At 32.2% G+C, this 27986-nt stretch overlaps 1 protein-coding gene across 2 annotated transcripts in view; it reads right to left on the bottom strand.

Annotated features, from left to right (window-relative positions):
- LOC131958175 (cubilin) overlaps positions 1–27986 on the bottom strand; it is a 64973-nt gene that overhangs the window by 9696 nt on the left and 27291 nt on the right. For both annotated transcript variants that reach the window (XM_059323046.1, XM_059323047.1), the window contains 26 exons: positions 26958–27139; positions 26336–26501; positions 25908–26080; positions 23413–23575; positions 21338–21451; positions 14630–14884; positions 14292–14427; positions 11992–12185; positions 11301–11385; positions 10967–11063; positions 10533–10725; positions 9990–10175; positions 9279–9428; positions 8877–9064; positions 8194–8414; positions 7956–8093; positions 7240–7424; positions 6445–6795; positions 5482–5663; positions 4861–5026; positions 4534–4734; positions 3377–3520; positions 2765–2886; positions 2136–2358; positions 1053–1237; positions 477–633 (listed from right to left, as the gene is read on the bottom strand). In XM_059323046.1, coding sequence (XP_059179029.1) covers positions 477–633; positions 1053–1237; positions 2136–2358; positions 2765–2886; positions 3377–3520; positions 4534–4734; positions 4861–5026; positions 5482–5663; positions 6445–6795; positions 7240–7424; positions 7956–8093; positions 8194–8414; positions 8877–9064; positions 9279–9428; positions 9990–10175; positions 10533–10725; positions 10967–11063; positions 11301–11385; positions 11992–12185; positions 14292–14427; positions 14630–14884; positions 21338–21451; positions 23413–23575; positions 25908–26080; positions 26336–26501; positions 26958–27139 — 4557 coding nt within the window. The remainder of the gene's footprint in view (positions 1–476; positions 634–1052; positions 1238–2135; positions 2359–2764; positions 2887–3376; positions 3521–4533; positions 4735–4860; positions 5027–5481; positions 5664–6444; positions 6796–7239; positions 7425–7955; positions 8094–8193; positions 8415–8876; positions 9065–9278; positions 9429–9989; positions 10176–10532; positions 10726–10966; positions 11064–11300; positions 11386–11991; positions 12186–14291; positions 14428–14629; positions 14885–21337; positions 21452–23412; positions 23576–25907; positions 26081–26335; positions 26502–26957; positions 27140–27986) is intronic.

Genomic DNA, 27986 nt, shown 5'->3' with positions numbered 1-27986 from the left:
AAATAAAATACAGATATCTGATTATGTTTATTTACCACTAAAATTGATTGAACTTTCTTTTTTGGCTATTTACTATTTGTCTTATCAAGTGAAGAAGATAAGATGTTTATCTTGTTAAAAAAGAAAGAAAATGTTTTGCAACAATGGAATAAAATATTGTGATGTGCTCAATATATACAATTACATAAATATAATAATTTTATTAATGGTGATTCAATTTTTTAATGGTTTTATTTAAGACAGGAAAAACAATGTCAATTAAAGAGAAGCTGATTTAATTAATTAATCAAAGTTGCCAAAGGACACTTTTGACAGAAAAATGGATTTTTAAACATTCCAAAATGAAAAAAACTATCATGTGTGTTAGATTTTATGTCATTTCAGTTGTTTAAAATATTTTTTAAAAATAAAAATGGAAACATCATAAAAATCAAACATAGCAAAAAATCTAAATATGTTGTAAGTTGTTAATTTACATGAGGTCCAGTTGGCAGAAAATCCTATGCCATTAGAGTCAAGGTCAGATCTAAAAATAACTTTCATTTTGTTTGATTTTGAAATTTGAGGAGGTGGAGCATGATTCCTGCAGAATTTGCCCAGCAACTGCTGTGTTTCATTCACAGAATCAAATACCTAAATAATAAATTTCTGCATTAATAAGATTACTCCAAAGTAATTTGTTTGCATTATCAAATATCTAAAAGCTTAAAGTTGGTTAACGCAAATGCTAAAGAATATTATTCTGAATGAAATTAAATAGCTACCATTATTATCCCTTTATGTGGGCCCTATATGTTATAAGGTTTAATGGTAGTCTATATAAAGATAAAATAAATCAAAACATTTAAAATCATTAACTCTCCCAAAGCTGTAAAATTAGTGAGAGTTAATGGTCAATAACTATTTTCTAATAGTATTTGTTGGTTTATAGACTCTATGCCTATTCCATTAGGGAACACTAACATTTAAAAAAATGTAAGCAATTAGTAAAAAAGTATTACTTTATTTTAACTACACTTAAGTTGCTAATACTGTGTATTGTACATTTTTACCTCGACATGATCAAATTCACAATCACTGTCTGCTTCCAGATCAAAATGGGGGTTGAAATTAAGCACAATATGATATCCTGGATCAACATTGATTTCCCACACACACTCAATATTGTGTGGATATCTGCTAGGATAATTTGGTGATTTCAGCTGGCCACTATTACTATTGAACAATCGATTACAACCTAAAGATAATAATTCATAACATTAACATACTTCAAACATTTTTGTGTGATTACGATTGCAAAGTGGAATTGAAGAAATTAGTACAAACTTTTGAGATGAAGGAGGCAATTAAAATTTGATTTTGATGTCTACTTATAACGTGTATGCAATTGATAATAAATTAATATGTCACTTTTAATTAATTCTTTTCTTATACATATATGTTTTAGTAATTAATTTGTGTGAAAGGGGGCGTTTTAATATGTTTTGCCTAGGGCGCTAAATAACCTGGCGCCGGCACTGCACACACACAACACACAAATGAGAAACTGTCACACACATGACACACACATGTGTATCTGTCACACACATGACACACACACAGACGTGTAGCTGTCACACACATGGCACACACATGTGTAACTGTCACACACATGACACACACGTGTGTATCTGTCACACATTAGTCAACATCATGGTCATTATTGTTTTATTAAATAGGTAAAAGTTTTGACTAATAATCAAATTCACTTTTTTTTTAAATGATTAAGCTAAATCTTAAAGTATTCATTGTTTACCTTAATGAATAAGAACAAGCAAATTAATATAAATGCAAAAAAAATGTATGTTGTAACTATTGCATTCTAAAACATTCCAGGTTTTTGTGTGAGACTCTTAGTCAAGTATTAATCTAAAGTTTGCTTTTACGCGCAGTGAAATTCTATAAAGGAAGTTAAACCTTGAGCTAGTCAAACGTTCTAATAATAATCCTTCTTCACAGATGAAATACATTTCACCTGCCTAAAGGACAAGCAATGTTTAAAAAAAAATGTATGCTGTTTTTTTTAACTGACAGCTTTACTATATTTATTTTTAAGCAGTTATGTAATTATGAAAATTTCATATAGATTTACTTACTGCTGCTGGTAAAACTATATTCTACTCTGAATCCTCTTCTTGGCACAGAAGAGTTACTCTTTACCAATGTAAGTCGTAATTCATTACTTTGGGAAGTAAAACTTGGCGGACTTGTGCCGCTACAGAATACACCAACATTTGGAGAATCTTGGCTTCCTCCATTTTGTAATATTAAATTTTCTTCTGAACAATTTAGAGGAAATTCAAAATCCCAGTTGGATAACTAAAATATAAGATATTGCAAATAATCATTATATATATATATGATTATAATACATATAGGCCTACATTTTATATATATATATATATATATATATATATATATATATATATATATATATATATATATATATATATATATATATATATATATATATATACAAAATGCAAAAAAAATGTTCAAATCAACTAGAATGATACTAAATACTATAAATATTTTGTCTAGGATATTTTGTCAGAGATCATTTGTCCTGTCAACATATAAATTTACTTATAAACTGGGAATCACCTTGCCATTTCAGTAAACCTTTATTTCTGTGTCCATTTATATTAACACATAAGTGTACAATCAAGCTATGATGTAGTATTTACTGTTAATGTAATAGATTTTTAAAAAAACCACTCTCAACCTCAATTACACTCCCTTCTGGTGCACTGATTTTCCAGCTGCAATAGTTACTTCCTGTGTTACCATTTGGGTATCCAGGACTTGATATTATGCCATTTGGTTCAGTCAGAATTCCTCCACAAGCTAAAGATAATAGGTAGTTTATTAAAAAATCAACAGTTTTGTAACATGCCTTAATAATGGTAGGCTTATACTTTTTTAATGTTGAGGAAAAGAATTATTCCCGTAAGTGTATTATGTTATAGGAGAGTAAGTATAGTGTGGCCAAATGGAAGCATGCTCATCTATTAACCTTTAAGTCTTTGGCTCGAGTATGTAGCGTGTCTCTGAGTCTACCCACATATGATGGGTACCAGATTAACATTCAGGAAATTAAAGGCAGCTGGGCATAGTGCTGACTACATTTATCCTTTAATATGCCATAGAAACTGGGTTTTTGTTTATGATATAGGAGAGTAATTATGTTCTTATAGGCCTTACATCAATTGTAAAAATAAATTACCTAAAAATTCTCTGAATTTTATTTACTGTAAAAACATATCAATGGAACAATTAATAGTCTTTGCTGCTTTTTAGAATTCAAATAAAGTAAAGGCTTAAATCTTAAACTTACTTGTGAATTCATAATTAATTTCAAAACGACTTGCCACATTGACGTCTGTTGCAAATCTTACTAAAGCATCATTATCAGGAATAATAGCTCTATCATTTCTAGTTCCACAATACCGTTTGTATAATACATTATCAGCTATGTTCCCTGTAAAAACAATTGTTGTAATATCTTTCACATAAAACTTCAGCCATTACATTTTTTTCATAACTGTTTCAAAACATATATTCAAACAATGTGGTTACTAAAATGTAAAAAGCTAATAAAAAAAGTGATGAAATTAAACACACTAATAAATCCCCAATCAATACAGCTACCACAATGTAGACATTTTCTGTACAACAAAGTGTATCAGAAATTCAGATAGATTAAGAAAAAATAGGGGAGAAAAATAAACTTATTTAAAACAATTATAATTAGGCCCTAATAGGTTGAATAAACAATTGATAGTGGGCTTTCTATGCGTCAAAATTATTTTGTGTCTAAACCTAAGACAATTTAGATCTTTTTTTTTTAAAAAAATCTAGTACTAAACTTAAATAACGGAAAAAAAAACTAATTTAAATAATAGCTCAAGTAGACATAGTTGTCATGGCCAGCACAACCATAAGAAACTTGTAACAGGTGGTTTGTGTTGTGCAGACTGTGTCGCAAAATGTCGGTAAAGTTGAGTAAAAGTAACAATTGGAGTAAACACAGCAAAGACTTTTTGTTAGTAGAAAAATACGCATATAGTGTATAAGTTTTATTTCTAAAATTAAGTTCATGAATTTTATATAACCCAGACTTTTTGAGATGTTAAACTCAATTTAATAAATTCTAGACTTTCCACAAACTCTAGTATCAGCACATTTTGATTTCATAAAATGGGTATTCAAATAAATTATTTTTTTCTTGTATTTATATTTTTAACAGAAAAATGGATCAACAAAAAAAATTAAAGATTTTCTTCAGAAAAAGTCAGTCAGTGGAAAATATAGACATTTTTCTCAAGCGGAAAAAGTGGATTTTCATTAAAAAAGAGGAAAAGCTACATCTCTGTAGATACCATCATAAGTCTATTGGTCTTTAGGCTACATATATAAACATTTTTAACAAATATATTTTCAATGTTAAAACTCCACTTATAATATTATTAAAATAAATCTAATGGTTGTTACCTTCAAATATTTCCAAATAATCAAATGAACAGATTGGACTATCCTCTATTGCAAATGCCAAATTGATATTGATGGAGCTATTGATTTGATAATTATGTATTTTCCATTCACAAAACTGGTTATGTTGTGGAGTAGCAAGGGATCCATTATATACTGGAAAAGTAATTCTCCCTGTACTGTTAGTAAGGTAGCCACCACAGTCTGTGCATCATTTGAAAAAAACAATGTCTACATAAATGTGTACATAACAATGTACAATTATATAAACAAAATGGTACTAAAAAAATTCTATGCTTTTGTGATATATTTAACACTGATATATTTTACCTGCTTCTGTATCTGATGTATATGTTGCTCTGAATCCATTATTGGTGCCATGTCCATTGGTGTAAAAAATAACTGTCATTTTATTCATTGAAGAGCTTACAGGTTGAGGTACAGTATTACAGTATGTGCCAAGACGCATTGCTCTAGGTAAAAATCCATTATACACCTGTAATGAATAAGTATCACATAACAATACTTTAATTAATTAATGCACATGCCTTCGACAATTACAACTGGCCTTTTTGTAAAAAAATGTATCCTTCTTTGACTATGATTGCCATATGTTTCCTTATGTTAATTTCTTTTGTTTATGATAGCTTTTTATTTAATTTAGTATTTACTTTTAAACTGATAGAAAAACATTATGTTGGACTTTGATATTTTAGGCATAGATTTGTTTTATAAAAGGCCATTAGTCAAAACGAACAATTTATTTATAGAATTTAATTAGTAAATTAAGTATTTATTTTAATTAAATATATGATTCCTCTGAGTTTTTTTAAATTTATGACCTGTTTGTAATGTCAAACGGCTTGAGAAATTATTTTCAAATAGTTTCAGAAAAAAAAAATCACATTGATTTAAAAGTTTTAAAACGGAGCAATAAAAAAGGTACTCTACCGTAACATAATCTGAGCACATAAAAAATCCTCTGCTGAGTCTCATATCATTAAAAGTCAAGGTCACTTTTCTACCAGTTTCAACCTCAATCTGCCAAACACATCTGCGGTTGTGAGCATAAAAACCTGGGTAATTGGGAGATGTGAGAACTCCAGTTGGTGCTGTTAATGTTCCACCACAGCCTATGGTTTAAAAAGATAAAGATTTTTTTTATAAATAAAATGTTTTACTCAAAAAAAAATTCTAGTAGTAATTTAATTACAGGGCTCACTGGACGTGGTTCATGTACAATAATATAGGCCTCCAATTGCACTAAGCAGTACATGCTAATGTTTTCCATACATTTATCTTAGCCATTATTGGTCAAAAATTTTTAGCATTGACTATTAGTTAAAGCATTTGACAATTTTTTTGGCCTGAGTTTTCAGTGATGGTTGTTGTATGGATAAACATACAATAAAGACAACATGTAAAGATTGATGCCCCTTTACTTAAGTTTAAGTACATTGAAAAACATGAATAAGATACTAAAGGTTCACAATTTAAAGACAGATGCAGTAACACTTGAGTGGCAATTAGGAAAGGTACAAGAAAATAAATGCCCATTTAATGTTTGAGTTTACTTTTTACATTTACAGCAGAGTGATATTTTGAAAGTTATATATGACACTAGATATGGGATTATATAGCCTGCATTTAACCTAAAGGAGCAGGTCTATAAGTTTCACTGTCCAGGTTGTATTATAATCTATTTTTGTAAAAAAAAAAACAGCATTAATTACAAAGTTAACAATTAGCTGGGTACTGAATATTTACAAAGGATAAACTACACTGTGTTACAAAAAATGGTAAATTAAACATTCCTAAACATCATGCACAAAATACATTCTGAATGCGTAAATCTAATTATACAACAATAAGAGAATGTTTCTACAGCCTAAAAGCAAAATCTAAAACACTTACTTTCAACACTAGCTTGGAATACAATCCTAAACCCAGCAGCTGTAGAGCTGCTATCAGATCTAAATTTGATGTAAGCTGTGTTGTCCGATGTTTCCACCCTTTGTACTCCAGACACTGAACCACAGCTGTGAAAAATGTTTGGGTCTGTTGCATTTCCATCATTGATGTGAAGGAAATCAGCTGTACAATTGGTTGAAGACTGCAGGTTAAAATTTGTAATGTTGAAGATGATATAGTGTCCCACAGGTGCAACGACAGACCATTCACATTCTGTATTAATCCTGTAGTTCCCAGGATAGTTGGGACTGGTGATTGTACCACTTGCTCCAATAATTGTACCTCCACATGTTGCTAGGGACAAAGATTTTTTTAATATGAAGCTAGCATAAAAAACACAAATGCCCATTTGTGGTTATCATGCAAATCCCCCTTGGACATAAGCCCCTCCATTTGAGGTTTAATATAAGAAAAAAAGAACTTTAAAGAGAACAAAACCAAATTTTAAAACAATTCATGAAACTCAGAAGTGGGCCTAGCCTTTCAGTTTACATATTGGGGGGGGGGGGAAGGCCTAGACTTCCTTGTTCCATTTCAAATCGACCCATAGCATTATAAAAATAAAAAAATATAACAATAAAAAATGTAGAGATCTGTTGATACGCCCACATTTTGCTCAATTTTTTTTTTTAGCAGATTGGCCAATGTATAACCTAAATAAGAAATAACTATAACACATACTTCACAATGTAAAAATAATTAGGAGAACCAGTATCATGACAAAAACAAATAACTTACCAATAGAATAATTAGCTTTAAATCCCCAGCCATTTACTGGATGGTCTGTTCTAAACCTTGCCAGAAGAACGTTGTTTGTTGAATAAATTGTGCCTGGTTTTGATGTACCACACAAACGTTGTCCAATTGTAGGGGAAGAAATTGTACCACCATCATGTAATTCAATGAAGTATGAGTTGCACACACTGTAAATAGGTTTAGCTAATCAATTTAATGCATTAAACTTTATAAAAAAGTTTTTCAGTTCGGGATATTTGGTTGTATTTGATAAAGTGTCAATATTTTGTTGTGTTTGATACAATGTCGATATTTGGTTATGTTTTATACAGTATCAATATTTTATTGTATTTGATGCAGTGTGGATATTTGGTTACGTTTGATACAATTTTGAAATTCTGTTGTTTTATATGAATATGCCCATTTAATTTCTCCTATGATTTTTCACTCAACTGTTTCCATATTTTCAGATTGCTGTGTCTGATTGGGTGTTTTGTTCTATGATTAGATTGTAGTGAATTTATTTGTTGATTCTTTTAAAGGATTTGGTTTTCATTGTTTTTTTTTTCAATAAAGTTTATGATCAGTAGTTAATTATCTTGTTTTGTTTTTTATTTAGACTAAGTTTAGGCATTAACTGACACCCATAATTTAATTATGGTCCTAGGGTTTGAATATGTACCCACATGTCAGGGCTTAATTAAAAGTAATATTTTTACCCATCTCTGACTTGAATCTCAAATCTGTCATCAAAATCCAATCTCACTCTTTCTCCAGCTGGTGCAGTAATGACCCATTTACAGTCAAGATTTGGCATATAATATGTACTTCCATTATTTCTTGGAGGCTCTATTAATCTTTAAAATAATTATTTGTTGATATTAGTATTATATGAATTTAAATTTGAACACATCAAGTAAGCAGGCTGATAAGCTAAGTGTAAAAAGATTTTCCTACCCTGATGGCCTAGAATGTGACAGTATTATGTGGTCACTACAGTCCAAACTGACTTCTGAGAAGGTAAAAGAAAACCCAGATCCAAGACCACTGGAGCCGGAGACAAACTGTACAAACAAATAATTACTAGATGTCTCTAGTATTTGTGGTGCAACTGTTCCACAGTAAGTTCCATTTTGTGTTCCAAGTGGAGGAGAACTAGGTGTCAATCCATTCAAAATCTACAATAAAATATACAGAGATACACTGATTTAAAAATAATGCAGTAGATGTTTAGAGTTAATTCAAAACATATAGACATTTTAAGTATGTAACAACTTTTAATATAGCATGTATATAGATCAAAGGGTTTATGGAACAAATGATATACAATTGCCTTAACACAGTAATTTCCTAACATGTTTCATTTATCTCCTTTGAAAAACAATAATCTTAGCAACTTTAATAAAAACCAATATCTTGGCACCTCTCCAACCTATCTCATGCAATAATATATTTTGTACCTAAATTCTTATAATTATTAGTACAACCATAACCCTTATTGAGATATGGTAATGCAGTTTTGCAACTAAGAAAGAAAACTAACAACTTTCAATGATGGGACCAGGATATGAAAGCTGATGACATGTTTAAGTATTTTTTTATTGACACAATGTAATGGTCATCCCATTGTAAAAGATTACCTTTAAGTATTGATTTGCACAGGGGTTGGTATCAGGAATGTCAAACTGTTGGTTAAAAGTTAATCGAATTGTTCGTCCAGGTCGTACAGAAATTTTCCAAATGCAGGTTTGATTGGGTGTGAAGTTCTCAGGATAAAATGGGCTGGTAATGGTACCACCAGATACTTGCTCCATGATAGATCCACACACTAAAGTATTGGTAAAAGTAGAATTTATTTTAGTTACATTAAATAACCATCTAGAATTTTTCATACAATACTACTTATATCCCTAAATCTACATACTACTCAACTGTAATTTGAAGAAGCCAAGCATACACTCTTTTCTTCTAAATAGACTATATTAACATAGAAAAGAACATTTAAAAACCAGTCTAGTTTAATAAGAACTTAAAAAACATACCCTGAGTGTAAGTTATGTTGCCACCTGATCTATTTATTGAAAAATCAGAATGAAACAACACTCCCAAAGTATTACCAGGTGAAATAAATGCCGGAAAATTTTCATTGGTCGCCCTTTGAGAAATCTTATTGATATCATTCCAACCTAGCCCTATAATTAGAAAAATTAAAAATGATTGGGCTATAAAAATACAAGAGTACATTTAAGGAATGGTAAATATTTTATAGTGAGGATGAAATTCAGAAACAAGACACAGGCATGTTTAACAGCTTTTTATGAAGCAATTATATTGTTTGATATGGGAATATGATGGATTTCATGGGAGAATTGTGCTTTGTTATAGTAAGTAGAAATGTTTGATGGTTGTTTAAAATGTAAACAGAGGGGGAGGTGTGCAAGACTGGAGTTGTGTGTGAACAAGGGTGAATGCAAAGGAACAGTTGGAGGAGTTGTGTTGTGAATAACTGTGATTTTTGTGATAAAATTAGGACTCCAGTTTCAAGTAGATCAAATATATTCTTTTGCTCAAACCACACCGCCAGAGTTGGTTTATTGTGCTCTTGACAACTGTTCAAGTCTCTGTTCCACCTGGCTCAAAGAGCCATAAAACATAATAGGTCAGACAAAACGGCACATTTCTCATATTAACTGTTAAACAAATTTTGAAAAGTATGCCTACATTATTCATATTTTAGTTATAGGAATACCAACCATTGTAGAATTGTATATAATCACAGCAATCTTCTACAACCAAACTGTTAATTTGAGCTTTTATAGAATAGCCTTCAGGGGCCAGAATTGTCCATTTACAATTGGCATAGTCGGGATAATTATTAGGAAAATTAGGTGTATATAGTTCTTGATTTGTCCAGTTGGCTATAAGGGTGCCTCCACATCCTGCAATTTAAAATTGTTTGTTAACAAATAGTTTTTGTAGCAACTCTTTTTTCATTTCCACAAGAGCTTTAACATTCATTTTATCAAGTGAAAATCTTGTAAAATATATGTGAAAAATAAATACAATTTAAAATAATAATGATTTTATTGTATTATAATATTATACATTTATTTAAAAAAGGTATTATAATTTTAGATTGAAAAGTACTGCTTTTTTACTAGGCATTTAAACTTTCTTTCAGCTGACCATTGGGTGCAGAGATTTAAGGACATGAATATCCTTGCCTAAACAGGTGGAAAACTCAATATATGTCACCAATAGCACTAAGGTGCACCACTATATTTACATCCACTCACCTACTGCAGTTGTCTCTGGAGAATTTTGAGAGTAAAAGGAATTCCAAGTTAACAAAAATCCTCTAAAATTATCATGGTCGTCTGTCACAAAAACCACTGTCATTACATTGCCAGTGGAGCGCACAGGTGGTGGGAGGCTAGTGCCACACCATTTTCCTAAGGAAGTTCCAGTATCTCGGCTTCCATCAAAAATCTATGGAAGAAATTAAAGTTTAAAAGTCTAAGTAATTTTTACTAGATATTTTTGGCAGGAGGGTATGCTAAAGTTACACTGAAAACATCTGTTTGGGTTTTAGAGACATCTTCATTCTGAATGATCATGAATTATATTAACCAAGAACTATCACTCTATTGTAACAAATGTATTGTTATACATAGCAAATAACTTTATAAATAAATACATTAGTGTAGCCTTAAATTAAATTATTAAATACCTCTACAAAGTCATATCTACAGTTTTGGCTCAACTCCAGCACAAACTCATTAAAAGTTACTTGAAGCTGTTTATCTTGGGATGTAATTATTGTCCAACTGCCAAAGACAACATAATTGAAAGTTTGCTTTAGAATATACGTAATATCATTTTAATTTATGTTGTGTACATCTTATATATACGATAAACCATTTCTGATCCATAATTGACATTGTGGCTTTAGCAAATATAAGTTAAAAGACTTCTAGCAATTTTGTTATGATACATACAGGTACGGCTGATAAAAATACATCAGTGATTACATCAATGTTAGTTTTTATGAATAAGTCTCTTACGTATAAAAACCAGATCCTGGGTAAATAGATGGATAATGAGGGGACGATATCTGTCCGTCATCACCAGTTAATTGGTTAGAGGTAGCTAAAAAAGAAAATTATAAAATTAATCCAGGCCAAAATTATTGTGGCACTTATCTTAATATTACAAATTTTGTTCCAGGCAACCTTGCAAGATGTGTAAATTATTATACAGGAGAATGAAAATGAACATTAAATTTTAAATAGTTCTAAAAACCAACTGGCTAGCTTACCAAAAAGACAATACATTTACAAACAGATTTTACAATTTTATTACCTGTTGTGGTGCAAAGTTATATTAAAGACATCCAATAGCCCCGGATTCCCCCCCCCCCTGCTCCCACGCCTAAGACCCAATCACTTCATATGTTAACATTTTAAGACTCCCCTCTCCACTTCAATGTGGATGTCATAAATGGATGACTCCCAGTCATAAAAAAGAATTTTTTGTTAAATCTTATAACTCATTTAATTTTGCTTTCACAATAGCAGAAAGACCTTCATAATCAATAATTAAAATGCCTCCCAAATAGAATATGTCTGAAAATACAGTAGCAAATCAGTAACACATAGGAGTAACATCCTAGATTATGAAAGACAGAGATTAATTTATTGGTTATAAATTATTAGCAGGCAGTATCATGTCTATAAAATATTATTTTAAACATACTTGCAGCCCATGAGCCTGCAAAGCCTTTCCCTGTATTTGCTTCATTTGTTCTAAAGATAACAATAGCACCAGCATAAGATGAGCTTAAGTTGAAAGGACCATTGTTTCCATACCATCTGCCAATATAGTTAGTTATTTCTGGTGCTCGTATTTCTACATAGTCATCATTGAAACCTCCATCAAGTTCAAAGTCACTGAAAAACATGGTTTTTAAATAGAACTTGAAAAATAGAATTGATTGTTTACATGGCAAATGCTACTTTAAATATTAAATATGATTTTCCCCGACAGGCTTATTTTTGACCTTGTGACTTAGTAGGCTGACTCTGAATAAATTTATCAGATGATTCTAGTTCTAGAAATTGCTATTTTTCTGACCTTATGTAATGTGTTTTCAAATGTGACTAATTAAATTACTCTCATTGCATTTTTAATAGTTTAAACACAAATTTGAAAACAATATATTTTTTACCATAGTAAAGTGCACTTAATGAGCATGGTTACCATTACAAAACCAGCAATGGGAAAATATCTTCAGGATAGCAATTGAAAACAATTAATATTGAAATTAATTCATGTAAATAAAATTTTAAAACAAATTCCAGCTCATGATAGAGAGTTAAAAAAAAACAACCAATTATCCAGAAATGACTAACTTTAGCTTTCAACAGCTGTATTTATGTTTTTTATGACATAAATTTTTTTCATCTCTACATCTACCACATTTGGTGGTTTTATACAGTCAGTGATTGATCTAGTTTGTCTACATTCACTTTCACACTTTACCGCATTAATGCCACATACATGAAAACACACACATATTTTTTAATTTTCAAATCAATGTGGAAAGTCAAAGGCTAAGTGTTAAAATTTTAAGTATTAAAATGTAACTATAAGTTTGAATTATTAGAAAAAACTGCATTTCCAGTATACTTGACGACTACTCCACAATTAGCCATACCTTATTAGGCCTAATGATAGCTTGACAGATGTCAATACTTGGTATTAACATTTCTTCTTCTTTGTTTTTAATTTTTAGTGTTGGAATAGATTTCCTCCAACACAATAAGTGTATGTGTCAACTGGTATGCACCATATAGGCCATTGACTGCAATTTCAGCCTGCTTTTCTTTTTGGATTCCATTGCGTTTGTCCAGCCAAGAACAAACTACAAGGCAGTGGTTGTTTGGTTTTGGAGTTGTCTCTCTTGAAGAATTGCTGTCCCCAGCTAACGAGCCTTATCTGCCTGAGGGTTCGACCGTGAGACTTATCGGTTTAGCTTTACCAACTCGACTCCCTGGTATTGTCATTTAAACGGGTACTATTTTGAAGAAACCACATGCTACATAGCTTTAACAGTAAAATAATTTTATAAATGTTTACCTCAAAACCCAAATTAACCAGATATAAAACATTATTAAGTCCTAAATTTTGTAGTATCATATTTGTTACACTAGAATTGTGTACAATCCTATTGAATTCACTATAGTATATTTGTATTGAAGCAACTTATATTGAACTGAGTGTAACTAAAGTAAAAGTTATCAATGGACACCAGCGAGTTGACGAGATTCCTTCCGTAATGTTGTTGACATGGAATAAAAATGTGCTTTTTTTAGATTTAGGACCATAAAACTAATAAAAGATAAAATTTTATTAAAAACTTAAGCCTAAAATTAATTAAGAAATGTAATATTTTTAGAATCAATGCTATACAAGTTGCAGATCCAGAGAACTTGAAAATAATTTGTTGAGTTTAAGGCTACATTTCTATTTATTTTCATCAAGCCTAAGTTATAACCCGATGTTTCACTTTCGTAAGACAAACATTGATTGGCTGTAAAGGAACTCCGTGATCGATTTCTGACAGCCCCACTTTATAGTTATTTTGTTTACAAAACTTTGCAGATCAAGTTTTTAAATAACTATGCAAATTTACACACCATGACCTATTTTTTCTATTTTTAGCTTACGATGTGTACAATAAAATTTATGGCGGCCATTGTTTATGTCGCCATTACACGTGAAAACCAAATTGTTTTTGCTTTTTTTTAAATTTTTATTTAGTTACCGAAAATATTAAAAACATCAAATACATCCAATCTTTAGTAAAGTCAAAAAAACCAGACAGACAGGATTTTATAACCATATTAATTGTAACTACGCCGTGCAAGATTTTTAAATGAATTTATACACCTCTCAAATACCTTTGAGACTTTTCTCGCTGGTGTCCATTGAGACTTATGGTAAGAACAAAGAAAAAACAAATAAAATAAGAGTTTTAAAAAAAGGTATCTTACTTAAAAGATAATGTCAGTGCATTTCCTGGTGAAGTTTTGAATACCCACTGACAATCAATATTGTTAGGGTAATTGTTAGGGTAGTTTGGACTTTGAAACTGTCCTGATATTGCTGTTATGTCATCACCACCACAAGCTGTTAGATATATAATTCCAAAATAGATATTATAATAACAAATTTGTTTGTCTAAACCCAACCATAATACAATAGACATTAAAGTGGACCAATGTATTTTGTTAAAGCAGTTTCAGCACTGAGTTACAGAAACATATATTAATTTTTTCAACACTTGAAAAACTAAAACAAGTGTATAAGAAAATAATTACTGATAACTTACAAGCAAGTGAAGATGAGTATACAGCCCTAAATCCATTGCCAGTACGATAAGAAGCACCAGACCTGAACACTACATAGATGGCAAAATCTTGAGAATAATAAGGTGCAGGGATGTTGTTTCCACAATATCTTGTTTGTTGTTGATTTGGATGAAGCTCAAGTGGTTCTGTGCCATCATTAACTGTTACATAACTTTGCTGGCAACCATCAACATCAGGTATATTCATGTAGGTAAATGAAAGATGAACTTTTGAAGCTGTAAAATTTTTAAAAAAATTATTTAGACACTTTTATTTAACTCGATTCCTTTAGCTTTTGTCTGTTCTGCTTTCTCCTTCATGGGTCAAAACTGATGAGCAAAATTTCAACCACTTTTAGCAGACCGATTTCTTTCAAACTAGGCACGTGGATCAAGACTCGGGGGACAATGCAATGTGACATCAAATTTGCCTTAATTGAAGACTTTTAAACAATTTGTTAAGGATTAAAAAGTACAAACTTTACAGCACATTCAATAGGTGTGTTATGATGTATGTTTTAGTAGATATTGAATTGAGTGCAGGTTGGTGCGAAGAACATAGTGAACACATTGGTATGATGGGGTAGAGAGTTGGTTGCAAGGAGTTTATGTGTGAGGGAGTTGAATCTCGATTGTCGGTGTGAAAGGTTGTGTGCTGGTTGGCATGACTCAAGTTGAGAGATAGGTTCTAGGAATATAGATACGTGAATACAGTAATAAAGATTTGTACAAGAAGTATTTAGTTCATCTTATTTCTAAACGTCGTTGATTTGTCTGAACGTAAGAGAACCTTAGTGGTTCTCAAGGTTTAATACTCTCTCCCTGGTATTGGAGACTAGCGAAATGGTAGTTGGCTGAGTCAAGTGACTCAAACCCTCTCACTGCACAGCCTAAGCATAACAAGGTGTGTAAGTCGTTTTAGCAACTCATGCTTTTCTTTTGAGTTATTTAAATAGTGGTGCATTATTACAAATAGAAAATTATTTATTTACTTCTTTTTGGCAGATAATTATATAAAAGTTCATTATAAAAAAAAAATTATTTTAATATTTATAGGTACCATAAATTATTTAAAGTTAATGCACATATAGGCATTACAATCATTTGTATAAGTTACATTAGCTTTGTCCCTAAAATTTTACCAACATATACTCTACATTTCATTATTGATTCTAAACTATTTGTGGAAAGAATGTGGACACAATTTTTATACAAAACATTTACCTATGGTAAACTGTGTCAAAAATATACATCAAGTTTGTTTGATTTCATACATAACTATAATCTATGGTTATTAATCTAAAAATCTCAAACAAAAAAAATGTTAAAGGAAAAAGGCTTCATATTTATAATAGATTGACGACAGAAGCCTGTGGTTGTATATAACACATTTAATCTGGTCTAACTACCACGATGGTAACACACAGAGAGGACTGGAGGAAGTAGACAAGGGACATCACTGAAGATAACAATATTATAAATATAACTAATACAGAAGAGTGAGTTCCCTTGACCTCACAATTATTTCAATCTATTACATCCCTTTACCCTTAGAACACAATAACACATCTCTCAATAGAACAATTGATAGTATCCTAAAATCACCAATTATATTGTAACATGAACATTATGGTAGATTACATCCTTACAAACAATGCACAATATGCCACAACATAATCAAGATACAACACAATGATGTCAAAGTCCTTTTGACCTTTAAAATCATAGGTCTAACTTATTTGGGACTTTGATTGTCCTGCTTGACCTTCTCAGTGGCTTCTGATTTGGTGACTCAAGATTCTGACCATCTGGACTCTCTATCTCAGGAGGTCTAGGATTTAAATCATTAACTCCAGAATTTACATTTTCTGACTCCAGACAACTTGGTTCACTCATATCAACAGAACTTGGTTGTGGAACAAACTGAGTTGGTGTGAACTGTTCAGATTTGGTGGGATTGATAGATTCACACTTATTATCTGCACAAGTTATTTTTACTTTATAAGACACAGGTCCTGTACATTGAACAATTTGACCTGGTATCCATTTTTCCTTTCTCCCATAATTTCTTAGATACACATTCTTATTAACACCAAATTCTCTTTCAATGAATGTCTTGTCATGATTTAATGGAACTATTTTTGAATTGGCATCTGAAAGTATTATGCTATTATTCCGATCCTTAACTGGCATAGATTTCTTTGATTGATCAATTTCTCAGGTAATCTGATAGTGCTTTCCTGGTAACCAAAAATACTGTTTAAAGTAATATCCTGGACAATATCACTTTGCAACTGTGATCCAGTATTTGAAGTGGGTGTATTAAATGGCAAAAATCCTTTTTCTTTTCTTTTGATGTTACCCTTTTAGTTTCTGTAAGTGCTAATGATGTTAGCAAAGTTGTTTGATGATCACATTCCTTCTTACTAATGTATTCTCTTTAAAACATTTGAAATTGCCATATCACCATAATCATTTATTAAGTTACAAATACTTTGTTTAGGCAACTCTGACTGATAATGGACTGCATCTTCTCCATCTTTTATATTATCTTCACAAAGGGTTTTTATTTCTTATTTAATATGGCTTTAAGTCCTCATTCACTGACTCTTCAGGCCAACCATTCTTACAGTACTCATATACTTTTATTAAGCACTCATCTTTTTGTGTTTCTCTCTTAATATCATTCACATTTATATTGGAGTTATCCATGATAGTGAAGAGAACAAAAACATCTTCTGGTACATAGCTCAGGCTTTGGTTTTTTAAAGGTAATCTACTAAGACTATCTGCACTATTCTCAGATCCAGGTTTGTATTTCAATTCATAATTGTATGCAGTTAGTGTGATAGCCCATCTTTGAATTCTTGGTGAGGCATGCTCAGGTAGGGTTTTGTTTTCTCCAAATAAACCTAGCAATGGTTTATGATCTGTAAAGATGGTGAACTTCCTACCAAACAGAAACTTATGAAATTTCTTAACACCAAAAATGATGCCTAAGCCTTCCCTATCTAACTGAGAATAATTTTTCTCAGCCTGATTCAAAGATCTACTGGCAAAAGCAATGGGTCTGTCACCCTTCTCATCCATGTGGGACAAGACTGCTCCTACACCATCTGGTGAAGCATCACATGTCAATACGAGTCTTTTCCCTGGGTCATAGTGAGTTAGTAAGGTGTCAGCAGACAAAGCCTCTTTTGCTGTGTTAAAAGCAGCTTCTTGTTGTTTACCCCAGTGCCAAGTTGCATTTTTCTGTAGCAGCTTGTACAGTGGTGATAGTTTACCAGACAGATTCCCTATGAACTTTGCATAGTAATTTATCAAGCCCAAGAAAGCTCTTAGTTGTTGGGTATTTTCAGGTTTGGGTGCTTCTTTAATGGCTTTAGTTTTCTCAGGTTGAGGTCTGATGCCTTGTTTGCTCAATATATAACCAAGAAAACTAATTTCTGTCAGCATGAATTGACATTTATCTTTGTTTATCTTTAAACCTTTTTCACCAACAATTTTCAAGACTTTATCAAGTGTTTTAAGATGTTCAGTGTCATTCTTACCAGTTATGTACACATTGTCAAAGTACACACAAACATTTGGAATATCCTTAAAAATACTGTCCATGACAGCTTGGAAAATTCCAGGGCTAGATGATATGCCAAAACATAGTCTTTCATATTGGTAGAGTCCTTTATGTGTGTTTATTGTCGTATAGACTTTTGAATCTGGATGCAGTTCTAGTTGAGTGTAAGCATGACTAAAGTCTAATTCAGTGAATTTGTCTCCTCCTGCCAAATTCAAAGAAATTTCCTCAATGTTAGGTATAGGGTACCTATTTAGCTCTATTTGCTTATTCAGTGTAGTTTTATAATCTCCACAAATTCTTATAGAACCATCCTTCTTTAACACTGGCACAATGGGTGTCGCCCAATCGGAATAGTCTACCTTCTTTATAATGCCATTAGATTCCAATCTACTTAGCTCATTTTCAATTTTATTCCTCATTGCATAAGGTGGAACTCTAGCTTTGCAGTATCTTGGATTTGTATCTTTAATGCTTAACTTCACTGTTCTATCATTTAGTAATCCATGATTACCAAAAACACATTTATTTTCAGATATTACTTTATCTAGTGAAGTAAGACTAGATTCTTTTACATTCTTCAATGAACAAATACTCTCCCAATTTAACTTAAGATCACTTAACCAGTTCCTACCTAGTAATGGCGGTCCATTTCCTTCAACCACAAGAAGAGGAAGTTTAACACTTTGACCATTATAACTCACATGAACCATACACTCTCCTATTACCGGAACATTGTCACCAGTGTATGTTGTTAGGCACTTGTGACATGGCTGTAGAGGCACTGATCCTCCAGTGACAGTGTCAAAATCTTTCTTTGTTATGAGTGTTAGAGATGCTCCAGTGTCAAGTTGGAAGCTGATGCTCTTACCGTTGATATTAACTTGTACATTGATGGGAGCATGACTTATTGATTTAACAGAGAACAGGTTGAAATCCGGCTGCAAATCAATTTGAGCATTTTCACAGGTAGAGTGGTTCATTGGTTGGGTTAGGTAGTCTTGGTGAGAGTTAACATAGTGCTGCCTTTGGTTGCGGTACTGTCTTGACTGGCTAGATTTAGCAACAGACGAAGACTTTGCAAAGCAGGCCTTAGCAATGTGACCTTGCTCACTGCACTTATAACAAGTTGCAGACTTGAACTTGCACCGATGAGATGCATGGGGACCTTTGCATCGATGACATTTTTGATAATTATTACTAGATTTAGAACTAGGATTTGAACGAGCAGGCTGTTTAGCATAAATTGGAATGCTCTGATGGGGTTGGTGTTTGTTGACTAACCTGCTGTTTACTGCATGGATCCCTGAAGGCGTAAGAGATTTCGCCGCATCTGATGACTGCTGGTATGAAGTTGCAAGTTGTATTGCTTTTTCCAATTTTAGATCTGACTCGAGCAGCAACTTTCTTTGAATATCAGGGCTGTTTACACCTGTCACAAACTTTTCACATAGTCTGTCAGACAGCGTATCGCCGAATTCACAAAATCTACTTAAATGACGTAAAGCAGCAACATATTCTGATATTGACTCGTTTGGTTGACGAGTCCTACTGTCAAATCTAGCTCGACATAGAAACTTTGATGGGGTAGGCGCATGGTGGTCTGTTAGCAATTTGCTCAGCTCGTTAAAGCTCTTGGTAGTTAGACTGGCTGGTGCGCATAAGTCTTTTAGTAGCCTAAATTGTTGAGGCCCTATGACTGTTAACAAAACAGCTCTCTTTTTGGCTTCTATCGTCACGTTGTTAGCTTCTAGGTAAAAGCTTAACCTCTCTAGGTAATCTTGAATGATTTCATCATTCGCATCAAATTCTTTTATTTGGCCATACAGCGCCATAATTCTAGAAATAATTAGCTAATAAGCTCTAGCAAACCTCTTTTTTGCGTAAGTAGGTGCTCTTTCTAGTAGATGTTTATCCTTCGTCGCCAGTTATAATAGATTGACGACAGAAGCCTGTGGTTGTATATAACACATTTAATCTGGTCTAACTACCACGATGGTAACACACAGAGAGGACTGGAGGAAGTAGACAAGGGACATCACTGAAGATAACAATATTATAAATATAACTAATACAGAAGAGTGAGTTCCCTTGACCTCACAATTATTTCAATCTATTACAATATTCACAAATCACCAACAAAAATCATCAATAAAAAATGCAATAAGTAAAAACTAAATTAATTTGGTGTTACCTTAGTTACTAAAGCTATTTGCTGGTATGACTAAAAATAAAAGCCTGGGAGCTTATAGATGAAAATCGAACATGTCTTATTTTATGTTATAGAACAAACCTATCAATGAATTCCTTGTGAAGGGAATATATTTTCCATCAGTGAGTGCCCAGGCTTTTATTTTTAGTCATATATAGCCCCAATAAGGTTACACCAAATAAAATTATTTTTTTTTACATTTAAGTGCATTTTTCATATGTGATTTTTTTTGTGATTTGTGAAAATGATAAGTCTTTTTTCTCAAAAAGAACATTTTTTAAATTTTTATCCCACTTTTGTAGTTTGTGATCACTTTAAAGTTGATCTTTCAAGTAGCAATCCCATCACTAAAATTGAGTTATCTACCACTAATTAGTTTGTACTCTACAAAATCAGCCAACCGTAAACTGAATTGAGTTCATCCATGACAGCCCTCTTATTATCAAGCGATAGCTAGTATTTTTTATTTTATCTTTGTCTCTTTGAATATAGTAATTTTTTAAATTGTCTATCTAATACGATTAAAACTTGCATTATCATCCAAGATCTTCCTCTGTCCCAAATTTCAGCTCAATTCAACAATGGGAAGTGGGTTAAATTAAAATTCCTAGAGCCACACACATACTGAGCAAGCTAAATAAAAGCCTTTTAAAGAAAGTTGATTAAGAGATAAAAGGATATATATATTTCCAAATTAAAAGATTAAAGAAGGTAGTGGTGTAGATAAAAAATCAGAAGAGAAGGAACATGATTTGGACATTTGAAGGTCATTGTCTTTCTGTAACAATTGTAACAGAACTACAACATTTACAGTTACATATTTATGAGTTTTTTTGGAGAATCCAAATTGACCTCTAACAAAACTTTGGCTGGCACTCTTATGAAAATGCATTAAAAAACTTACCAAGTGTAGAAGACCTGATAATCCAGATGCAAGTTGTATTAAATGGATACTGATTGGGATAAAAAGGAGTTTGTATTGATCCTCCCAAGTCTGCATTCAAAGTACCACCACAGCCTAAAAATATTGTTATGTCTTTAAAAATCGGAACATGTAAAAATTGCATTTAATCTCACTAAACCATTTATCTATATACTACTAAAAGTCAACTTTGTTTACATGTTTGAATATTTATTTGTTTGCCTGATCGAAAATTGTGATATGTTCGACTCTATCTGGAAAGCTGTAAAATGGTATGCAGGTAGAGAATAATTTTTTAATGCAGACAGACTGTTGATCACAAATTTATTTAAAGACGTTAATTAATTTATTGATTTATTCCTACGCAGAATAACCCATTTTTTTTTAAAATGTTAAAACCTTGACTAAACTTTGTGGGAATAGTGACGTCACAGGTTTTTGTTTACTCTTTAGTACAATAAAATGGCGGCGTCTATTGAAGAAAATTGTGTTCCCATTCAAAAGTTTAACGCGTTCTAAATCTAATTTTCTGTCGGTCATAACTTTAACAATACGTCCGTTTGCTGTATTTATTACGTTCCAACACTTATATCAATTTTCAACTGTCTTTTTCATTTAGTTTTACGATAAATTTCTCTAGATCTAAAGATCAGCTATCGAAGGAAATTTATGAATCTAGCCTAGATCTAGATCTAGCCTAGATGTAGGTCACTAGATTCAATGTAAATTCTACATCTAGAATCTATTTCAGACCTTAATTATTTTATATAAATCTTTGTTTGGCTTATTTAAGATAAAATTTAATTTGAAAGTTAGTACTACTAGACTTATTTTTAGATCTAGATCTAGAATCTATACGCGTAAATCAAGTTGCATAAGGAGACACATAGTATAGTATAAAAATTCACTTGTGACGTCACGAGTAAATAGCTAAAATGGTAGCGTAGTCAGCTCTCATGCAGGAGGCACGGGTTCTAGACCAATATGTCAATGAAATTTTTTTTTTAATTTTTTTTTTTTAGATGTGAATGATAACGTTGCCTATCTGAACTTGGCAAGATACAGGGCAGGTGAAGTAGAGTTCATCTGTTTCTTTGTCCTAAGCATATGAAAGGATAGTGTGGTCAGATACATGCCCGGCTGGAATTGTTTTTTAAACGATAAAAACATGTTGTCTGAGACTTGGCAGGACACTGGGCAGGTGAAGTAGAGTTGAGTAGGTCACCTGTGACGTCAGTTTATGAAGGGATAGTCCGAAATCGGTGTTTTCGGTGTTTTTAAAAGATAAAAAACATATATTTGAATGTGGGGTCTGTTTTTTGTGACGATAAGTGACACTGCAGTAGCGTCCCGAGGAGGGGGGGGGGGACGGTAGGGGAGGGGAGGCGGGGGGTGGGGAGGGGAGGCGGGGGGTGGGGAGGGGAGGCGGGGGGTGGGGAGGGGAGGCGGGGGGGGGGGAAGGGGGGGTGGGGAGGTGGAGGGGGGAAGGGGGGGGGGACATATGTTGGGGCGCCAAAATGGTTTGGAAAAATAAATTGATAGGTTGAGGGGGGTTCAAATCAAAAGTTTGAGTGGGGGGGGGGTGCACATCAAAAGTTTGAGGGGGGGGGGGGGTTCAAATCGAAAACTTTGTCCCCGGGCGCCGGGAAGGGTCGCTATGCCTCTGAGTGACAGACGTGATGTTTTTTGATGGATGACCCCCGAAACCCACAGTTATCCAACGGATGACGGGTATTCTAGTAGATACTAAAAACAACTTTAAATTTACAATAAACTGAATGGCAAATAAAGTAATTGTTCATAACTTATTTTTTTATTAGGCCTACTCTACTCAAAATTAAAATTTGCAGCATCATGTAATTATAAATTGTATGTATGACTATAGGCCTATTTACTCATTTTTTAACCATGTTTTTATTAATGCTTTTATCAATATTTAATACTTTATTTATACATGTCTTAGTAGTTTTTATATTACATATTTTTATTTACAAGTAAAACAAACTACTCAACATACTTTTAACAGTTTTAGGGAATTGATGAACAGAATCTAATACCTGTTATATATTGGGCTCTAAAGCCTCTATTCTTAACTCCTTGTAATGACAACATGCGAATGGACATTTGATTTCCAGTTGATCTGTACTCTGTCTGGTTTGGTAGTTGATTGTCACAAAGCCTTCCAAGGGAGACTTCATTTGAATCGATTACATCAAAGATCTACAAAAGATGATGAGATATATCTCATTTCCATATAGGAAGTTTTCAGTAGCATTAATGCAAACGCACAATGACAATGCTTGCCTGCATAAGGATTACCTTGTATCCACAGTGCATGGACACACCACAATGAAAAATCATGAGTACTTGCTTGTTAAAATAATTAGAGAGCTGCTCAATGTATAAGCAACATCTTAATATTCTGTTATTGACCTCTTCATGCCTCAATTATGTCCCAGCATGTAAAAAATTATTTGTGCTGATTTACTGTCATACTGACACTGGATTTAAGGTATATTATCGTTTTTAAATTTGGACTTGTCACTAATTTGCAATATCAGGCACTATTGGACAAAAGAGTTAAAAAAATTGTAGTCTGGGTAATTTTACTATTTTTACCAACACAGGTTTCTCTAAATATCTATGCACAAACAATAGAATATCACAAGCTAAACATATGGACATGTAAGCAGGTGTAGACTCACTTGTAAAATTCATGAAAACTTTGAATCATTGCTGATAAGGTTCTACTGTTCTACAGTATAAAGATACATATGAAAGTGACTTAGTTGTCACTGGTACGCCCTTATTGTGAACTCCTATTCAAAAAGTTCCCTTTTTAAACCTGACGGCCTATAGGGCAAGTGAAGTAGAGTTCACTTGTTTCTGTGACCTCGGCATATGAAGTGAAAGTGTGGTCAGCACTATGCCCATCCGCCTTTACTTTCCCTAACATGAGATAGGTACCCATCAGAGTTGGTTGGACTCAGGGACAGTCTACTGACTTGAACCCGGATTCGAACTCGAGACTTACGGGTTAGCAGTCCAGCTCTTTACCGCTAGGCCACTCCGTCCCATGAACTCCTATTCAAGGTCAACTAATAAAGATGCATATTTCTCATTTGACCTATATTTGCTATACACACAAAGCACATGAACAAATATTGTTCTAAATGACAATGTTCTGCCATTGTATATTCTTTCATGCTCAATGTAGCTGCTGTGGGTACTCTGTTCCACTGGCGTGGGGACTCACTGCTATTGTTGTTGGTACCCAATGTTTCTGTTTTTAGTACTACATGCTACTCCTGTGGTACTTGAATGATACTGCTATGGATACCCAATGACAGTGCTGTAGCTACATAGTGCCAATGTTGTGGGTACTCAGTGTTGAATCAGTGGGCACTGAGTGCTGAAACCGTGTGTACTGAGTGCTAAAGCTGTGGGTACTCAATAACACTGCTGTTGGTACTGAATGCCAGTATCTTAGAAACTTTGAATTTACCAATCTGCTTAATTAGACTATTAAAAATAATTTTCAATTACTTATTTTTATTTTATTTTAAAAAAAAAAACCCAACACAAATGTTATAAAAATAAGTAAAAATCCATGGAAAAATTTCATAGACTCACGCCTCATATTTTCGTATTCAACAAATAATATCTTGTTTACATTTAACTTATTTTGTTGTGACAGATCACATATACCATGTTTAAATGAAGATAACTAGCTTAATAATTGAGATTCAGAAACATATTACTAAAAAAAATACTAAAAGTTAAAGAGCAAAGGAGTTCTAAAGAAGATCTAGGTGTTTGTAAATTGCGAGGAAGACAAATTATGTCATATCTGGAGTTTAACTTCTATTTTTATTAAAAATTAAAGATGGCTTGATAGTACAGGAAAACAAAAATGTTACTGTAGTATTAAAGAAAAAAATTGATTAAAACAAAAGGTTATAGTTATGGGTAAATGACAAAGAAAAACTAGAGCTTCAATATTGAATAAATTTTAAAAAAAGGAGAACTTCAAAATTAAAATTCATTAAATTAAAACATTTTAAAATGTTTATTTTGTTTTCACGATAAAACAAAATTTTATAAAATTTATATTGTACATTTTTAAATGCATGTGATAATTATTTAATAACTTGTAACACGATCTATTACCTTCTTTTTATGTCTTTCTATTTAAAAAATAATTCAGTATATGTCTGCTCTTTCTTATTAAATTGTTAAAAATGATAAGCTGAGGCAGATTTCTTTTATATAACCGCCTAGAAAATATTCAGTTTTCATTTTATATGTGGTTACAATTTAGTGGAAAATAATTGTTCAAAAAAGAAATCACAATATACTATTTTAATGTTACTTTTATTCAATTTTTCAACATTTATTAAAAGAAACAAACTTTTTTGGATATAAAAGGACTTAACTGTACAGGAAGAATCGAATAGCCAAATTTGCAGCCATAGTTTTTCTTTAAAAAAACATGAACTAGTTGGTTGTATGGATGATATTTTTAAAGTAAAACAATTTTGTAATCACTTACTTCTACATAGTCATTGGGGCAATTCCCCAGAGCAAAGTCTGTAAATGTAAGAACAACATTATGTCCTTCTCCAACAGTTATCCTCCAGTTACATATTGAATTGCGGTCATAATTTTGTGGGTAGTTCTTAGACATTATTGTAGCTGTCATAGCAGAAAAATTTCCACCGCATCCTGAAATACATTGTAAGTTTTGCAATGGTTTTATAACTTTTAAAAAATCATATAAAGTCATCTTAGATGGTTTGTTTTGGTTTATATTAAGATTTATAATCTGCATTTTTATTTTTTAAAAGGGAGGTTAATCAATATGTAGAATATATTAAAATGAATTAACATATTCTCATTTACGCTCCATTTGATATTTTTGCATTCTAAAGGAAATATATATATATATATATATATATATATAAAATGATGCTTTTTTACCTCCAGGTATTGCCCTGTATGTAGCATTGAATCCATTTCCAACAAATGATTCATCACTCATAAACTTAATAAGCAACTGGTTTCCATGTGATGTGATGATTTGGTTTGATACTGAATGACATAGCTGAGTAAGAAGTGGGCCTTGATCACTTCCACCTTCAAAAACCTGAAAAATAATTAATACAAAGTATTGAGAAACAAACTGAAACTTTACCTTCAACAAGATGTTCATGATGTACATGATGGGATGTAGATCTATATGAGTATAATAAGATGAGCTGTTCTATGCTAAGAATGTCCCTTGATATATATTTGAGAGAACATTTATGTACATGGCTGTAGGCCTATTTAATTATAAATATCAAAGTTTATGTACAATTTTTAAAAATTTGTACCAAAGTGTGCATAAAATATTTTACTAAAATGTCGGCCACATGTCGAGAACTTTGCAATTCCAAATAATTAAAGTAGTAATCCTACATTATTTAAAATCTTAAATTCATAAAAAGAAAAACCTCAATTTTCAAGTAAAAAAATACTGCTATTCTTGATGATAGCCCACTAATCAATTGAAAACAAACTTAATTAAAACAAAGATGTATAATACAGTTTATTTTTTTACCTTCACGTAATCATATTCACAGCGATCATGAGCTTCTAGTTGAAATGTTGGAAACGTAAGTTCAATTGCCTGATCCAAGTTAGCAATAATTTTCCATACACATTCAATGTTTCTGTTATAAGGATTTGGGAAGTTTGGACTGGTAAAGGTGCCCGTAGGATCTTGCAATATTCCTCCACAGCCTAGAAATTTTAAAATAGTGACAATAGATGTAAATTATATTTCAACAAAAATGAATTTATAAAAATACACCATCAGCTGCACTGCAAAACACAAACCAATATCCTGTTAGGCCAACCCCACCCTTTATAAAGCCTTTTAACCCCAAATGAATCTCTGACTACCCAATCCTTTAGGGACATCCATTTATGATGTGGGGGCCATAGGGAAGATGATTTTTGTTAATGCTTGCAACAGGGAAGGATAAGGTTGGCTTAGTGGTAACTTCCACACATCAAATATAAAATTTGCTAATTAGAGGACAAAGGAAGGGGTGGGTTATATAGTGGAAGACTCAAACCGAGGTGTGCAATGGGAATTGGGGAGGGAGTGGGCATTTTTTAACTTTCCGCTTGACTGAATAATCGGAATTCTTATTTTTAACCCCCCCCCCAACTTTATTTATTTAATTTATTTAATACTTAAACTGATTTATTGCCTAAAAAAATTCCAAAAAAACTATTTTATTAAGTGGGTTTTCTTTTGGGGTTTTAAAAACTTCTTTTGTTCTCTTTTTTTTTTTCTTTTGCCAACAATAAGTGATTTTTCTGAGGTCCGTGCCTTCATCAGTAAATAACATGAATATAAACATTGATTTCTTTCTCGAATAGGAAGCTCTTTCAAATTTTTTTAACCATGCCACTACAGTCTTATCATTATTTAACATATAGCAGAAGGCCACAATGGAATTTACTCCACTGATATCTTTAATATTATTTTCTTCGATACTTGTTGAATCAATGTGGAGATCATTTAAATTGTATGTCAGTTTACGTGATTATTTTAAATATTGAACATAGTCATGTTCAT

The sequence above is a fragment of the Physella acuta genome, unplaced genomic scaffold (assembly GCF_028476545.2).
Source record: "Physella acuta isolate Inbredline_101_S28 unplaced genomic scaffold, ASM2847654v3 ptg001297l, whole genome shotgun sequence".
Taxonomy (NCBI): domain Eukaryota; kingdom Metazoa; phylum Mollusca; class Gastropoda; family Physidae; genus Physella; species Physella acuta.
Note: the sequence above shows the minus strand (reverse complement) of the source record. Positions and strands in the feature narration are given on the sequence as shown.